This window comes from Rhinolophus ferrumequinum, chromosome 23 (assembly GCF_004115265.2).
Source record: "Rhinolophus ferrumequinum isolate MPI-CBG mRhiFer1 chromosome 23, mRhiFer1_v1.p, whole genome shotgun sequence".
NCBI classification, from domain to species: Eukaryota; Metazoa; Chordata; class Mammalia; order Chiroptera; family Rhinolophidae; genus Rhinolophus; species Rhinolophus ferrumequinum.
In genome coordinates this window covers 15,382,732-15,401,049 of record NC_046306.1, presented here as the reverse complement: position 1 = coordinate 15,401,049, position 18,318 = coordinate 15,382,732, and the positions used below count along the sequence as shown (strand labels likewise).

Genomic DNA, 18,318 nt, shown 5'->3' with positions numbered 1-18,318 from the left:
GCTGGCTGCTGCTAACAGACTTGATTTCACTTTGTTGGGTATTTCATTTCTACATTGGTTTTGGTTTCTTGGAGGACTGTTGATGCAGTTCTATCCTTCACCCTGTAGGCAGCATCTAGTACTTTTTCTCTGAGGAGCTGCAAAGTGACTCTTCCATCTCCATGACAGGTGCTGCCCGCAGGAGGCGAATGGCAGGAGAACCTGGGGTGCCTTGCGCTCTTCTTCAGTCACTTACTCCCTAGGTCGATTATTTGGTGAGTGTCTCTCTCCTGAGATTGTGGGCTCCAAAGAAAACAATCTGTTTTACGTCTCATTATGTATCCAGCATTAACACAGGGTCTGACAAACAAGTGACTGAATGAGTCAGTGTTGCCCAGATTCTCTTCCAATAATCACTGTAGGAAGAACCATCGTCAGCCTCTCCCCACGTTCTCCCTCAGCTCACAGCAGAATGGAAACGGTCTCGATGCTGCTGCTGCCTTGAGGAATTTCCTGCCACTGTCTCCTCCCCAAAGTGAAAGGAGGGGCGCTTTACCTGACAGGTGAGATGGTGAACGCTTCCTCCACTGAACCTTCACTATTGAAAGAGGTGAACAGCCCATGAGTGTCCTGCCTTTGTGAACTTGGTACTGGACGGCATGAGGCTGGCCAGGTCCCTGCAGGTGTCTCCTCTCCAGATTTTGTGTCGTCATGTGTGGGCCTGCCATCTAGACAGATTCTGTATTTCTAGTTCTCAAGCTGCTATGAAGCTGGAGGCGAGGACGACTGACTGAGTCAGTCCCCTAGAAAATTCTAACAGCTGTCCTCAAGAGAGCCTTCGGAGCTATCACAGCAGTGCAAAGAGGTAGTAAAATGACAGGCCTTTTAGGGGGTGCAGACCGCTGGTCTCTTAACATAGTCTAAAAAAACTCCTAAGGATAGGAATAGAAATACTAAACTCTGGATCTTGATGGAAATTTCATAAACCCAGGCTGCCCTGGAGGGTGGAATGTCACTTAATGCAACTGAAAATGTCACGAGCATCACCCAGAATAGGTTTGCTCCAGGTCCCTCTTTGCTGCAGGCAACCCAAGATTCAGCCGATTCTCCCATGGGGTCAGCGTGGAGATCGAACCGTGGCTGTGTTCTGACCTAAGCAGGGCTGTAGCAGGCTATGTCTGGTGTGGACTAAAAGATCCGCAAGACCTCAGACAATGAACAGCTGTATATTTTTCTTTTTTCTTTTATAACAGTAAAGGTCTTTTTTCCTTTTACACGTATCCTGCCACGAGTTCATAGGGAATGGGCTCCAGCAGCTCAGGCTCCTTCCCGTTGGTTCTCACAAAGTGCGCTGCTCTGGGTGGGGCAGGCTGGCGTTTCAGTTGAACACAGGCACCTTTCTCTTCGGCGTCCTTCTTTTTGTGATTATTTCCTTCACCCGTTTCAGGAAGCTATCTCAGCTCTTACAGTGCTTCATATGCTTAATTCGAACATTAATTTTCTCAGCAAGGCTCTCGCCCTTAACTTGTATGTTTACAACAATGCCAACTGCGTGCTGCGTAACAGGGTAGCCCCTTCCAGGTTTGCCATGGTGAAACTGGTGGGGGATTCCTTTTTGAACAGTGCCCATTCCCCTAATGTCTACAGTACCACCTTTCTTGTAGCTTCACATGTATGTGGCCAAAGAGACAACTCCATGTTTTCTAAAAGGCCGAGAGAACATAGAGCCGGGGCCTCTCCTCTTTCCCTTTGTGTTGGTCATTTTCATGAATTACTACAAGATGGCAGTTCCGGCTGAAAAAAAAGGCAGCTGTGTGTTTTTTAATCAAGAAAGTGGTTGCAGCACTACAGCTCATACTTCTGTCTCCAGGACACAGAGGTGAGGCAGAATGATTCCTGATGGAGAGTCCTGAAAAGCGAACGCCAGGCAGCTTGCTTTCTGAAGTTGTCACCTCTCCACCAGCTGCTGGGTATCTGAGAGTTGGGCTGTGACCAGGTAAGACACGTCCTGTGGGCTTGATGATATTGTGGCGAAGGCGAAGTTGTACAGGGGTGGTCAGGTGTGGACAGGCACAGGCCTATGCTCATGGAACGTCCGATGGGCAACATCCAGCCAAGATCAGATCTGATATGGATTCTAGAAAACTCCAAGGAGGATGGGCCCATGAAGCCAACCACAGGCCAGTCAGGTGGTCTTTTCTTGACCTGCTTTCCCGGACCGGCCCACTTCCCACTTCTATGTGGGCATTTAAAATCCAGTCCCCGTGGTCTGCTGTCGTCAGCCCGAGTGTTCAGCTCTGGCTATAAGTGACCTCTTCATTTCCTTCTTTCAAGTTCAGCTAGGTAGTTTAACACTGCTGTCATAATTTACCAGGCTTTCTGTATGCCGTGGAATGTGTGCTGGCTTGGGGGAGGGAGAGGAAGCACATCAACTGCTGGGACTTGAGGTTTTTGTCCTCTTTTGTGGCCGTACTGACTCCATCTGGATTTGGCAGTGTGCCCTAACGCCGCCACTGAAAGGAGATGCAGGCTCAGCAGACTGTCCTGCACTCAAGTTCAGAAGCTCTGGAACGGGGCTGCCTCCAGCAGTCTGTCTACTTCTGGGTTCTTTCCAAACTTAGATTAAACCAAGTTTCGGTTACTTTGTGGCTCCTTGTGCTTAACAGGGAGGTCACGTGCTTCTTGTTCTCACTTCACAGCTGAGTTCTAGCCTGTACTACTGTCCGGCAGAGGAGCCACATGTGGCTATGTTAAGTAAAATTATGTAAAATTAAAAATACAGTTGCTCAGTTGTACTAGTCACATTTCAAGTGCTCAGTAGCCACGTGTGGCTTCCGTAGGGGACAGCACAGAAGCAGGACTGGGGACTGGTTCCACGACGCCCCTGAGCATGCCAAGTCCCTTACATAAAGCGGCGCATTCGCCTATAACCTGTATTTGCACAGACGCCACAGCAGGGTGAGCCTACACATGACTTCATTCGCATGGGTTCAGTGCAGCGCTCGACGTGTGGCAAATTCAAGTTTGTTTTTGGAACTTTCTGGGATTTTTTTTTTTGGGCGAGGGGAGTACTTTTGATCTGCATTTGACTGAACCCACGAATGGGAAACCCACAGATCTGGAGGAAATGTTAACTGGTTGGCCTGTAAATGTGGAAGAATTCTATGCATAGGACATGTCTTAGAGAGTTTTACCTTCCAAAGGCAGAGTAACAAGTGGACCGTGGAAGTGCAAAGCATCTACTATGTACCAAGCACTGTGCTAGGCAGTCTACATATATTGTCCCGTTAATCTTCAAACAACCTTCTAGTAGGTGGCTTTTGTAGTATTCCCACTGTACAGGTAAGGAAATAGGTCAGAAGGTTGTGGCATGCCCAAGGTCAAACGTTTAGGGAGTGGGAGAGGTGACAGTGAAGGCCAGGTGTCACTAACTCTTCCTACTTTAAACCCTGCTCTCCAGCTTAAAATTTCCGTTCATTCACCTGGCAGGAAAGGTGTGTATCAGGCACACCAGTGACTGCATCTGGCATTCTCATCATTCATTTTAACCACTGCAGGAAAGCAAGGGCAGGTGCTGAGCACTGTGCCAGGAGTGAAGGAAGGGGCAGTTATTTCAGGTTTTCCAAGCTACTAAAAAACCGCTTATTCTCCTTAGTCTCTCGGATACCACATTTAAAAAAAAAAAGGGGGGGGGGATGTCCATGCCATCTTTTATTCTTTTTTTTTTCATCTTTTATTCTTAAATTTTTATACCCAATAGGGCAAGAGATACACACTAGAAATACACAGACTATCTAAAATGACCTTAGAATTCTGCATACATATGAAATGCTAAAACCTGACATTTTCCCCATTTACTTATTCCTTCACTCGAGACACACTAGGTGCCTACTATGAGCCAGGCACTAGGCCGTATGTTGAGACTACAGGAGTGAACGAGAGTGAGGAGGACCCAGGCACGAGTGTGGACAGGCGAGTATGAGGAAGACACACTGAACAAGGTCTTTGCGGCCACAGTCACCCATTCGAAGTTCTGTGCTCATGCGAACATTCACTGTCTTTTCATGACTCACACATTCGTCTGGTTTAAATTCTGAGAGGTGAAGCTCTGCTTTCTAGAAGAGACGTGGAACCGGACTACGGGGTTTTCAGGACAGGGAAAACATTCATTGAAATACACACCATGTTTGAATACACCAATCAGAAGGGACTTATCGGCCTCAGCATCCCACCAATCCACTGGAATCTCCATGTAGTCAATGTCGGGCAGAGGCACGTCCAGCTCCCTGTGGAAGGAAGAGCATGGACTCAGAGTCCTGTGACACACACAGAAAATAATGCACGAGCTACTGGCGGAACCCTGGTGTTCAGCCACATCCCTTGGTGTATGCTTAGGCACTAAGCAACAAGGAAGCAGAAGGCTGTGGGCCCAGGTTTCTTCACCAGGGCTTTCTGTCAGGCTCATCGCGAACTATGTCTGCACGTGGCTGCCATCCCAGGCTCCACCTCTGACTGACACAGAATCTTGAAGCACCGACTGGAAATTCATCGCCGGATGTCTTGGATGGAGCCTGGAGACCTATAGGTAGTTCGGATGTGCACTTTCAGTTGAGAACCACAGCAAAAGCCATCAACACATTATTCATCTGATGGTAGAACACCCTCCAATAGTTGAATTTATACATGATCAAATGCTGAAAAGATTAAGTGTCTAAATCATCTTGGTTCACCATGTAGGGATCTCAAGCAGTATTTGAGAACAAGACAGTCTGTGCCGGTCCATGTGGGGCTATGAAGAGAGCCTTTCAGAGGACAGATGCCACAACAGGTGGTACCTCCTGATAGTGGTCTGCTAACGGTCCGCTGGGTCAAAAGTGACCACAAATTGCACTGCTCCTGGCCAAAGCGATGACCATAACGCGCCCTAGTGGGCAGACATACAGGGATCAGCAGGCCTGGCCATCAGCCCCTCTGAGTTTCTGTCCATGTTCTGAGCTCACATGGACCCTCAGCTCACTGTCTTCATATGTCTGAGCACAGTCCTTACTGTGAAGGCTTTGAGGTCTGAGGGACAACATCTACCTGCCTGGCTCCTCTCTCCCACCTCCCTCTGTGGGGATGGTGCTCCCGGCCCCACCTTCCCAGGCAGCACTCCCAACCTGGCTCCACTGCAAGGCCAGCTGCTCTGTCTGCGTGGTGCCATGGGCTGAATGACTGACTTTTCTGGGGTGATGGCTGCTCCTGATTGCAAACTGCCCCACAGATAGGACTGTCAATGTCCTTCACCCCTCTCCTCCTTTTGTGCTCCTATGACCACTAAAGCCATTAGCAGTGCCCAATAGAAAGAAAGAGAAAGAAGACACCACGGCCCCAGGCAATCCCAGGACACTTCTGGTGTCCTCTGAGAACAACAGGCATTGTACAGGGCTGGAGCAAGCCACAGATGTGGGGAAGGTGAAGGGCGCTGCCTGGCGATCCCCCTATAAACTGTGACCAGCTGACAGCTTTATCAGGTGGCAGCTGGGAGCATGGCAGCCTACTCCCCACAGGATTCTACAGTTTCGGAGACAGGAATTTATAAAACTAAGGGGCAATAAGTCAAACAGGTCAGAGGATTAGCAAAAAAAGGAGAGCCACTCATATGCATTAGAGTACTAAGGCCAAGAGTGGGGATTCTGAGTACAGCTTCTTGTGTATATCTATCGGATCGAGTGTATCCAGTGATTAATACGTGTCTCCCCAAAAAGAAGACCGAGCAGGACCATCAGCTCTAACGCGTCTTTTGGAGCAAAAATTAATATAGCACCTGGTCTTATTTTAATATAAGACTGGGTCTTATATAAGACTGGGTATAATATAATATAATACCAGGTATCATATAATATAATGCCAGGTCTTATATTAATCTTTGCTCCAAAAGACGCAGTAGAGCTGACACCAACCAAGAAAGAATGAGAGGGCTTGACGATACAAAAACAAGAGCTGATGGTCTGACTAGGTCTTATTTTCGGGGAAACAAGGCAGTCATTCAACCATGATTAGTTAAGGTACAGAAATGACCGTTTTAAAAGCAATTTTACAACACTGCTGGGACCAAAAACTAACTTAAAACCTCACCAAAAGCTGTCCCTAAAAGAGTGTTTTTGCCTTTGTTTCCTTGTAGATGGACTAGCTGAACTGCCCTTACTCTACCTGCCTGCTCTGCCATCTAGGAAACTGACTGGTGGGACGGGAACATGGGTCTTTATAAGCACAGGCAGGTTTGCCTCTTTCTGGAACAGGCACCTTATGGGAACTCGTTCACACTGGGGGCTAAGGTTGACTCGTTTTACCTGGCAGGAGTTCCTTCAAATGCTTTGTCAGCGGCTTCTCCCAGTATTTCAGCTTTTAGGTAGTAGAGCATCCGGACTCGCAGAAGGACCCTGGCAGAGGTGAACACAGCAACGCAGACACATCAGAAGCCAGGAGCAGCCTGTGAACTGCTGGCCCCCGGCTGACACAGGGAAGTGCTGGGCATTCCCGTGTCGTTAGTGATATGAAATAAATACGTGAGAAAACGCTAGAAAAAAACACACTAGGTACCGATGGCAGATGTCATTGTTATTGTTATAAAATGTATCTCATCAGTCATCTGTGAGGTCGCCCTGTGAGCCATGTGGGGGCAGCACAAACGGGGACCCTCCTGGTCCTTGAAAGGACCTCCCATAATGTGGCTCCCATAATGTGGCTGCAATGACACCTCAGGCAGAGCTGCCCTCCAGGAGGGAAGGGACCAGTTGACTAGCTTACTGAAGAGTAAGTCACGTTCAATGATGCTGTTTTCAAACCGTTTCACTTGCACACAGTTAAAGGACTATTTTAAAGTCCTTGTCATGGCAATGCTGCCCCACAGCAGCCATGTCTTCTCTCCTAAGATGCTCATTCCCTGTGATTCTGCATGGACCGCACTCAGGCTCCATGGGACTGCACTGAACATGTATGAGACAAAGCAGTTAGGGGAGCATTTGCTGGGCAACTACTGTGTGCCCTGCACCATGCTGGGTACTGCGAGTTACATACCAGACGTACACAATTCAACCCTGATCTTGAGGAGCGCACAGCAGTCCAACTGTGAAATGACACCAACCAAGAAAGAATGAGAGGGCTTGAAGATACAAAAACAAGGTCAAAGTGAGGGCAGGCCCGGAGAAGCTGACCACGCTTAAGGAGATGCTTCATAGTCATGTCTAAAGACGTTTAGAAGAGTACTTGTCACTTGCTCAATGCCAGTCAAGAGTAAAGGCTGGCTATTAAAAGTAAAAGCCAACTTACATAAGAACCGATCACGTAAGTTGTTCAAAAAAAAGAGAGACAGAAAGAAAGCACAGTGTGTAAAGTATGTAATCTTTTAGGGAAGATAAAAGGAGGCTGCACATTCACCTATGCTGGTCCATGCAGAGTATCTCTGAAAAATCAGGTTAACAGTGGTTGCCTTTGGAGGTGGGATGAAACCTTACTTTTGACAAAAAATTTTTAACCTGTGTATGTATTACCTATTCAAAGGATGTTAACAATGAAGGGTTGAAGCCTCTAAAAAAGCATACTTTCTTAGATGCGGGTACAAAGCGCCACTTTGGGCTCAAGTTGAAATTTTTAGATTGGAAAGAACGCTTACTTTTCTGGTACACCATTCCTTACCTTAGCTGTCAATCAACTCAAATAATTTTGAGATTTTTTTTTTTTAAGTTCACAGAATAAGAACTCGTCAGAATGTATGGGGCCGGCCCGGTGGCTCAGGTGGTTTCACCATGCTCCTAATGCCGAGGTCGCTGGTTCGATTCCCACATGAGCCAGTGAGCTGTGCCCTCACAGCTAAGATTGTGAACAACTGCTCTCCCTGGAGCGGGGCTGTCGTGAGCAGCCAGCCGGAGGTTGGCGTGAGCTGCCGCGGGCTGCTAAGTGCTGCCATGGGCTACCGTGTGCAGCCATGAGTGGGCGGTGGCCAGCAGCCAATGTAAGTGGTGAGCAGCCGGCAGCTGGCGAGAGCTGCCATGAGCCGGTGACCGACTACCTCAGCGTGGGGGGTGGGGGGGTGGGGGAGCAAGGCTCATGATGCCAGCATGGGCCAGGGAGCTGTGTCCTACACAGCTAGACTGAGAAACAACGGCTTGACCCGGAGTGCGGGGGGAGGCGGAAGAAGGGGAGGGAAAAAAAGAATTTATAATCATTGCTAATCCTCCTACCTGGCTGGCAGTAGCTGACGGACACCTTAGTAAGAACCAGAACGAGGGTGTCTTAAGTATAGAATTCCTGCTTGCTTAGCTCTAGCTCAGCCAGAGTAAGGCTTTCCTGAAGATGTAAGATACACAGAGCTGTTTCTATTTCTCTAAAGAGAAGCCAAGGTATTAAAATATTTGGCAGTTTCCACGGCACAAGGAGAGAATTCAGTCAGTAGTAGTCACTTCTTTTCCATGTGAGAAGTGAATGAATTCAGAGGACAGACTGACAACTCTGCTTAGAGAGCCATCTCCTCCCTCCAGGGTGAGATGATAATCCCAGTTGGCAACTGAACTCAAAAGGAAGGTTGTAATACCCTTAGTCTAGCCAAACAAAATCCATTAATATTTTAGGTGGCAGTATTGCTTTTTCTTTCTTCTCTAAGAAAATATTTAATTGCTATGAAATATACTTCCAGAAAGTACACTTTGCACCAATGTAAAGCTTGATGTATTTCCACAAACTGAACATCCACATGCATGCAGTGTCCAGATTAGGAAGAAGAATATTTCCCCAGAAGGCCCCTTGGTATCCCCTTCTAGTCACCCTCCCACCCCGAACATACAGTCACCATTCTGACTTTTTTTTTTTTTTAAGGAGGGCCGCAGCTCATGGCCCATGCAGGGATTGGGGATTGAACCGGCAACCCTGGTGTTATTGGCACCATGCTCTAACCAACTGAGCTAACCAGCCACCCACCATCCTGATTTCTTATAGCTTAGATTTGAAGCAGTTGCTTTTTAACTTCTTAAAGTCCTTTAGATGACAATTTCATGTCCTGAAATGCTAGACTAATAACAAACAATCCTTTGAGTACTTACTATGTGCCAGCTCGCTTAAGCCTCATAACAATGCCAACAGACAGGAACTATTATTATGCTTATTTTCTAGATGATGGAAAGAAGGCAAACAGAGGAATTCACCTGCTGGTAAGCAAAGGAACCAGAACTGAAATTAGACCATTCTGACTCCACAGCCTGTCTTAACCCTTACCTGGCAGTGGGGTGGCAGTAAATTTACTAAGTAAGACAGCCCACAGTCTAGAAGCTCACAGTCTAGTTATGCTGAAGAAATTCTGCCTGTTTTCCATTACGTCTCAGGACAGAACCAGGACCCACGATCAAAGGATGGAAGTTTCAAGGAAGCAGATTTTAGATTCGATATACAGAAGGACAATTAATTAGAATCATCTGGTAATTAAATGAACCTTGCTGAGAAATGGTAAACTCCCATCACTAGGAAGGCTCAAGCAGAGGCTGGAAGATGCCGTGTCAGGATACTGCCCACAGAACCCCCACTGAATGGGAGGAGCTGCAAGGTCCCTGCGGGCTCTGAGTCTCTGGCTCTTGCTGGGCCACAACTAACGATGACAGTGGTCTCCATTAGATTCAGAATAATAAGCAACAGTCGGCATGTTCTAACTCGTTCTAACTCGAAGGACGTGCTTCACTGCATTATTCTTTGATCCCCAGGGTCAGGCATACACTCAGGAGAGGTGTTGGGGGGGGGTGTGGGGGGGACGGGTTGGAGCAGCAGTGGTTAGAAATGTTAAGAAATTCCTCCAAGGTCAAAAACAGTTCTGGTTATCATCTGTGATCATCTCTGCAGGTGTAGGGGGCAGTTCTAGGTCAACCTCTCCAGCTCAGCCTATTTTCTGCGCTCCAGACCCACACCTGCAGCTGTGGATGGGACAGCCAAATGTTGCTGTAACTTAACGAGGCAAAACCTCAGTCCTTTGTTTTGCTCTTCATCTTTTTGTGACTATAACAATTCTGATTCTGTTACGGCTAAAGGCATTGACAGTTTCACAGCCTATAAAGCTTGCAGTCATGAAGTTACCTGGTTTTTGCATTCCTTATCACACGTGGAACCTTCCTTAGTCATGTCTCTCATATTTGACACTTTCTTTCCAGTTCTACAGTCAGCATCCTAATCTAGGTCCTCATGATCAAAAATTATGACAGAACTCTCCTAGTTGGCCATTCAGCTGTAGGTTTCCTTACTTCATCTTTCAAACTGTTGCCAGATTAATTTTTCTCCCCAAGTATCATTTCTTATCACATCTCACTGTTCAAGAAATATGGTTGCTTAATGTTTACAATCGAGTCCCCTGCTAGTCTGCCATACAAGGTCTCCCATCGACGAGTCCAAGTCCTCTTGCCCAGCTAGCTTCCTCTCTGTCTCCCACATGGTGACTCTGATTCACTCACATCGAACATGCTAGAGCAGGGGTGTCCAAACTGCTGCCTGCGGGCCAAACTGCAGCCCGCAATCCATTTTTTATTGGCCCGCAGCAAATTCCAAAAATATGTTTAGTTTACTTAAATACACCAGGTGAGGCAATACGTACTTCACCTCGAGTGAGTGGCCCGGCTGTTTGTGTACTTTACCGCATGTGGCCCTTGGTGAAAAACGTTGAAAAAAAGTTTGAACACCCCTGTGCTAGAGGGTCCTGCCCCAGTCAGGCTCAACTATTAACAGTGTGTGATCTTTAAGTCTCAGAGTGAGACCTACTGTCTCCAAAGAGCTTGTACTTAGGTGTACAGTAGCTTTTATTACAGTATTGAGCATGAAACCTATTTTCAAATATTTGGAGGGGTGAAGGGAAAGGCTTAGACTGCATCTATTAAAGAAAAAAAGACAAACACAACCCAACAACCATAGAACCATCGCACTGATGTTACAGGGAAGGAGGGAAAATCCTACCCAAACGCCTAATTTATAGGGTAATAAACTCTTTATACCAGAGGATCTGCAAGCAGAAGCCTTCTTGCTGCCTACCAGGAATGCCGGGCCTAGAACTCGTGCACGACCTAGGAAGCTGGGTTAGATGGTTTCCAAGGGTTCTTTTAATTCTAATAGATAACACTGTACAGGGATGGAAAATTATCCATGTGCAAAACATTTTTTAGCACTTTTTCCTGTTTCTCCCTGCCCCGCCCCACCCCAGCTGCCAGTCTAGGGATATAAAGAGAGGAAGCAACTTGGCGGAGGGGTTGTCCTGAGAGTCCTGGCCACCGAGGGCAGTCTTCTGCTCTTGCTAATGTGATGACAGGGGCAGAGGGAGGGAAAGGAAAAGGAGAGGACAGTGAAGTCACCACAGTGTCCTAACTGGATTTTGAGAGTCAGGTCAGAAACACCCTCGGGGCATACACTGCACTGGTAGGGACGTGAGGTTCTGCGGGGAGAAGAGATTATTAAAGGAGTTGGCTGAACGTGAATGAACCAAGACCCAGCTTAAGACTACGTATCCTGCTTTTCCAGACCTTGCGTGGGGAGGACAGGAGCATCAGGCGGCTCTGTAGGGGTCCTAGAAATCTGTACAGTGAGTGGAGCGGCCCCCAGGGGATGGGCAGAGAGCTCACTCACTTGTTGCAGTGTTGTTTGAGGTGTTTCTTGTAGCCATCATCGTGCAAGACCACCTCAGGGTTGCAGGTGGCCAGCCAGTCTGCATTCTTTAACTCTGGAAGCAGCAGCTGGTTCTTCGTCTTTTTCCCCTTCCTCCCTCTGGGAACTGGAGCAGACAACCCTGAAACAAAGGCAGGTAGATGAGACAAGGAGGCTTAAACATGGGGCTTAAAACAGAGCTGGGCTGGGCTTGCCAAGAGGCAGCCAGTCTGGGCATGGTGGCCCTGGTTGACAGACCCCACCAAGTAGTGATGGTGGTGAGGAGATGCCTGGTCCCCAACTTAGTAAACCCCAGTACCGTTCAGTCAGGCAGCACGAATTCACTTAGCACCCTGAGAGGATCGAGAAAGGTGTACGATAACCTGTGCCCTTTTGGAACTTACAACACAGCCAGGGAAAAAAGGACACTCGATCTGAAACTTGAAGGTGAGCTATTGCCAAGCCCAGGGAAGGAGGAGCACAGCACGAGAACAGTGAAATGCGAAAGTCAGACCGCCCAGCACGAGGGGTCAGTCCCCCCCTCAGAGGAGGATCCTGGGACGCTCAGGTTAGTGGGCAGGATTGGCACGTAGGAAACTTCTAAAGCTCCCATTGTACTTAAACAAAATATCATAGGTAACACTGGACGATTCTGAGGGAGAACTCAAAGAATCATCATCCTTTCCCACAGGTCACATTCTGAAATGTATCTGAGGAAGAGAAGCCCCCTCTGCATCCCCAACATGGACCAACACAGGGAGACAGATGGCGGATGGAAGTACAGGGGAGCCCGTGCTTCTCAGGCGTGGCCCTGCCACTCTCACCTGAGTGGTTCTGGAGGGTCTGGGCCTGCCCGTCTTTGGTAGGTGTGATCAACTCCCAGATGAAACTCTTGATCTTCTCGTCGCCCTTGTAATGCTTGACGCAGTATACCAGCAGGGCACGGCAAATCATCTCCATGTCCTTCTCATTCAGATGCCATTTGAACCGCCCATGGGTCAGGATGTCCTTCCATCGGCCCCAGCTGACAGTGGAAATACAGAAGGGTGTTGGAGAGAGGAAGGGCCATGCACGCCCTCAACGCTGCTGGACAAACAGGAGCCAAGAGGGCTTCTCGGCCTCTGCTGGGTCTATTAATCACCCCAAAGGCTTTGACCTGAAATGCTTTCAGGACTGCAAGCTGTAGCTACCAAATGTCACTAAGGTGACTTGGACTTTGGACACTGTGAGCTTCATATGGTCACTAGAATTTTAAGAAGGGACGAAAATATTTGGAGGGGAATAAAAATCTGGAAGTAAGCAGAGTCTAGCTGCAGTATTCAAAAGCAATGGAGCTCCTAGAAGCTAAACCTTCTATTTCTACCAGAACCAGAGGTCTGCACGAATCATGCCTTAACGGTAACATCTGTTGCACTGACTCCTTATATATCCTTGGGGAGAAAACGCAGGAAATGAGTACCAGGCAGCAAATTAGTAACAGAGATTTGCTGTGACAAGCACATGAGAAAATCATGGCATGTCTACAATATGGCAGCAGAGCGTACAATGAACTTGGGGAGGGGGTCACGGGCAGAAAGCACAGAGCCTCCACCAGCCCACGACTCCAGCGGTGACTGGAGAGACACACTGGACAAATCTCAGCGACTGAAAAACAACGACAAACAGGCAAAGCCAATACCCACCCGAAGATGAGCAGGTTCTTCTCTACCCGGAAGCATTCAGCTCGGAGATAGCGCCTGGTTTTGTCATTGAGACGCCTGGACCTGGTGGGCCTTTCATCGGAGTCGCTGTCTAACTCGGAGAACTCCATGAGCTCATCCTCCTCAAAGGAGTTGTAGTGCTTGGTCTGCTTTCTCACACGAGGCCGGTCGATCACTAAGCTTTCCTAGAAACAGAGAGGACTGCTGGGGGAAAAGCCCCTCTCTCTACCCCATCCCAATGTACAAGGATATCCTGTTGCCGTTCCTCAGGGCACACTGGGGAAAGAAACACACCTGGTCTCATCCTCCAACAGGAAAGGCTCTTGCCAGCCACACTGCTGTGTCCCAACAGCAGAGGGGCTGCTCTGGGACTTGCTGAAGTGGACATGCTCCCCAGGCCACAGTGCCGTCCACCACCATCTGCTCTCTGCAGTCGCTCTAACGGTCTGGGCAGGCAAGGCCCCCCAATGCCCAGAGTGGCAGTCTGCACTAACCAGGAAAAGACTGCAGTGCTGCCCTGCAGCTGCTCTGCCCAGCATGCACGCTGGACACAGGAGAGGAGGAGAATTCCATCCGCTCAGCAACTTTCTAAAGACAAACACATATTCCTGCTGTTTCATACTCTGCCTTCCACTGGCACTAACTACTAACCTTCCGTCTTTTGCCACAAACATCATTCTTAGCTCAGGAACCTCACTCATTCTGGTGGCTGCCGGGGCCACAACCATTGCCTGTCTTCTCGTCTCCATCATTTCCCGCTTTTCCCCACCACCTTCCACCTCTCCCCAAAGCTGGGCTAAGCTCCCTGGAGCCTCGATGAATTTCTGACGCCATCCCTGCTTCTGTGACCTATTTCCCACCTTGGAATGCTCCAACTGCTTCCTGCTGACTACAGGGCAAGAGCGTTTCTTCCCCTTTCACCCACTGTCCTGCACACACACTAACTTCTTGACTGTGTCCCTGTAAGACTGCAGAATCTTCCTATTTGGAGAGAAGAGGTTGGATTAAGCAACCTCTGGCGATCCTACAGAAGAAGAGTTAAGGCTGGTGCTGGTGACTGAATCAGCGAGGTACAAGCTGGGACAGTCTCCTGGGTGGGTGGGTCCACGAGAGTCCAACACTCACGTGAGAAGACAGCTGAAAAGTGATGTGTGCTCATCCTCAAGTGAGGGATAGGGCCAGAGACGGAGAGGAGGGAAACTAACATTTACGGTGCGCCTCACAATGGGCTGGGCACTTCTATTCCCAAACGCCATGTCCAGCTCTGCAACATGGGCCTCGCCACCTCCTTTTTCCACCTGCCTTTTATCATCTGTCTCAGTGACGTCAAGCACCTTGCCCAAAGGCAAACGGCTAGTCAGGGGCAGAGCCAGTATTTACACTCTGGTTTTATTCCAAGACCATTCTCTTTCTCATGTACAGAAATAGGAAAATTCCAGATACTGAAAGAACGGAAGTGAGGCCAACAAACTTTTCCTCATTGTGCTTTTTTTCTCTTTTTAGGGAGTATTCATCAGAGATGAAATTTCTTTCACAGGAAGTGTTGAAACATGCCAAGGAAGGGATGTTGGCTTAGGTCAGAAGGCTTCCCGTGACCTGTTTGGCCAGTTCCAGGTCTAATTACCGGGTGCCCAGTAGTCTGTATGTCCCATTAGGTCGTTTTTATATTCTACAGTTAACGTTTATCAAGCTCTACGTGCTAGGCACATTTTAAGTGTTACATCTAGCACCTCATTTAAGAATTAAGGCTCAGGAGCTGTGTAGGAATTTATGGTCCTATAAGGCACCCGTGAAATGTCCATGGAAATAAATATGCTTAAGGTTGTACCTTTTCATTCTTTGCTTCAGTGTCCAGTTCAGCTATTTTGGCCCACTTCTGCCAAAAATTTGGGTCATCTAAGGAAATATCTGTTCTGTTTCCTGAAGCCACAAAGCTAGCCTGTGAAGAAAACAAGAGTCAATAAACTTTGTTTGAATACAGTATAAATTAATAAAATACCTGTGTTATTTTAAATGCACCAGAAACTCAAATAGAGCCTCCAAAACTGAAATATGAAAATCTCAAAGCTATTTTTTTTAATTGTAATGATTGGGTGAAGAAATTACAATTTCAACCTACAGGATCATTTTTTGGAACTTAAACTTGGAAGCAGGAAGACACCCCTGGAAGACAATGGCAACATGTTATGTGATGTCTAGTTCCCTGCGAAAGGGTTAATTCTTACAACTTCCCCAGATACAATTTTTCTTTTAGTTCACCAGTTACCGAATGTCTGCTCCAGGAAAAAGGCACTGAGCTGGGCAGTAGGTGGTGTACTGATAAGCAATGGCTGTAAAGCATAAAGTGTCCTACTGAAAACGTCCTGCCTAAGTCACCAAACAAGAGATCTAATCAGAGAGGTCACCGAGCTCACAGAGCCTGTGGTCAGGGAAACCCGAGAGGGATCTGATAAGTTGTCTGATTAGCTGAATTCTAAACTCAGTGACCTGAAGGGCAGAGGCAAGAGGCACCTAGACCAGAAGCCGGGAATCCTGAGTAAAATCTCTCTTCTCAGGGGACGAACAGAATACTTGCTTGAGCCTGAGGAATGGAGTATCACTGGAATATTGATCAAGGAGTGCTCGGCAAGGGAACCCAGGTGACCACTCAGGGGTTTCAGAGCCGTCTGTGAAGAGTGAGGAGCGCCAACCACAAACTAAGGTGTCTATGGCACCTGCTGAAGACCAGCTCCCAAAGGTTGGGAGTGGTGTTTTCTCTGTCGCCTCTGACTCATTCTTGACACTCCCTCTAAGAACCCGTATCTTCAGAGTGTCACACAGCATGAATGTGTAGCCAGACTATCTCAACGGTGTGCATTTAGAGAAACAGAAGCACGGCCAACAGGAGAGAGAGGATAAACAATTTTCTTCTCACTCCCCGCAACACGGACCCTGTACCTTGGCGAACGTGGACCCTTTCCCTTCAGACTGGATGGTGATGGTGTGGGTTCTCCTCTGCAGAATCTGGTCTATATCTTCTTCACAGAACTTGGAGCCTTCGTCTTCCTCATCCATTAAGGCTCCATAAGCACCTTTCCGGAGCAAGTCCTCTACCTCCATTTTTGAAAGCTGCTGTACCTGGAGAGGTCACCAAAGGCTATTCGTAAAGTGGAAAATGCACAGGAGAAAAACAGCCTTGAATCTGGCCTTCATGATTCAGGACACAGTTCCTCCACTAATTGAACATGTCAGAAGAATAAAGACATGGATAAGCTTTAGGAAATGAAAACCCAAATAAAGACACTCCAGAGAACTATGGGAGGGCAGGCAGACAATCCTTTACAGGGAGCTCTGGAATAAAACCAGCACATGACCGAGTGGCCCCAGCATTCTTCCGGACATTGGTTATTATCAAATGTCACCAGCCATTAACACTATGCACCACTGAAGAGGACGTATTTAATGTTTATTGTATATTTTAGTTTGAATGTGCATCTTTAAAAACCTCCAGATGTACCAAACGAGCTAAAGAATAATGATTTCTTCATTATTAAAAAAAGAAATACATTAGTATTGGAAATGATGTCATTTCTTAACTAAAGAGAGGATCCCGTGCCAAGTGTGATCTTCTCAATTGCTTGTTGAAAACAGGAAATGGGAGTTAAAAACACCCCTTCCTGGTTCTAATTAAGAATCTGGTTCTCTTTATATCAATCACAAAAGGGAATTCCACGACTCGCAGCACTGGTAACTTGAAGTATCATATTTAGCCACATCTGCATAGCTAAGAGGATATGGAACATATGGACTAAAGATAACTCAGTTAGAAGGTTTTCTTCCCAACCTTTGATGCCCGGAGCCCTGAGATTAAGGAGATACTATGCTCTGTTTGCCTATATTCAATACAATTTAAGAATCTTAGCTGCAATTTTTATCCCCCCTAAAGGGGGAAAAATATTTTATTAACCACCACATTTCAAGCTGCTCATCTATTCATTTATTCACTGACCATTAAGCACTGAACATCTTTAATACACGAAGTACTGTCAGGGGCCTTGGGGGGATACAGATAAAATGGTTCCCTTTCTACCCTCAGGGAGCTCAAAAAGTCTGGAGTATGAGCTAAAGTACGGGGAAGACAGATAATTTAGAGTTAATGTTAAGATCTACTGACTTCTAACGGGCACTGTTATAAACTCTTTTACTGAAATGTTCCTGTATGTTGGGCAATCCTACCACATAATTGCTCCTCCAGATTTTCTTGATTCATCTATAGGATGCAGAGACCTGACCCTGAATTAGCTTCTACTGTAGGGTATTAGCCAACCAAGTCGTGTGGCCTTACTCAATTCAGTGAAAGTGAAGCTTCAGACAGCTGTAGCCAGAAAAACTCCCAGCTGTGTGACAAATGCTGAAGGCTCTAGGGCCGGCACCATCATACTCACTCCATTGGTGCTGCCCTTCCGGTTGATGTCCTGAAGAACGGCCTTGTCCAGACCCAGCTTTAGACTGGCCTTGTCAAACATTTCCCGCTCATAGGAGTTTCGAGTAATGAGGCGATACACCTTCACGGCTTTACTCTGGCCTATCCGGTGACATCGGGCCTGAGCCTGGGAAGGAAAGAGGGTTATATACATCATGTCACCAGTTATAATGGCAGCAGTCCAAGGCATAGGGAAATGCTTAAATTCCATGTGGTCTGAGTGGCCAGGTCTCACGGTGGAGGCATGGGACTGATTTAGGAACAGAATTTACCCAAATGGCAGCTGCCCTTTCAAGGTCACTCATTTTATCACCCGTTATTTATTGAGTGACTGCCGTGTGCTGGGATAAGGTGATGAGAAAAACATGGCCTACTCCCCTCCCTAGCCTATGATCACAGCATAAGCACACATTCCCAGGACGCTGTCCTGCTCTTTTGGGAAATGCCTCCGAGCTGGCAGCACCCCTTTTTAATTTTTTTCACTTCACTACAGAAAATTTCACACCTAGACTAAAGTAGAAAACAGTATATAAC

The 18,318-nt window shown here is 47.4% G+C and overlaps 1 protein-coding gene across 3 annotated transcripts in view; it reads right to left on the bottom strand.

Moving 5' to 3' along the window:
• Positions 1–18,318, bottom strand: part of CHD6 (chromodomain helicase DNA binding protein 6) — a 181,118-nt gene that overhangs the window by 38,110 nt on the left and 124,690 nt on the right. For all 3 annotated transcript variants that reach the window (XM_033094536.1, XM_033094538.1, XM_033094537.1), the window contains 8 exons: positions 17,747–17,911; positions 16,260–16,439; positions 15,151–15,261; positions 13,305–13,507; positions 12,447–12,646; positions 11,605–11,764; positions 6,312–6,401; positions 4,162–4,265 (listed from right to left, as the gene is read on the bottom strand). In XM_033094536.1, coding sequence (XP_032950427.1) covers positions 4,162–4,265; positions 6,312–6,401; positions 11,605–11,764; positions 12,447–12,646; positions 13,305–13,507; positions 15,151–15,261; positions 16,260–16,439; positions 17,747–17,911 — 1,213 coding nt within the window. The remainder of the gene's footprint in view (positions 1–4,161; positions 4,266–6,311; positions 6,402–11,604; positions 11,765–12,446; positions 12,647–13,304; positions 13,508–15,150; positions 15,262–16,259; positions 16,440–17,746; positions 17,912–18,318) is intronic.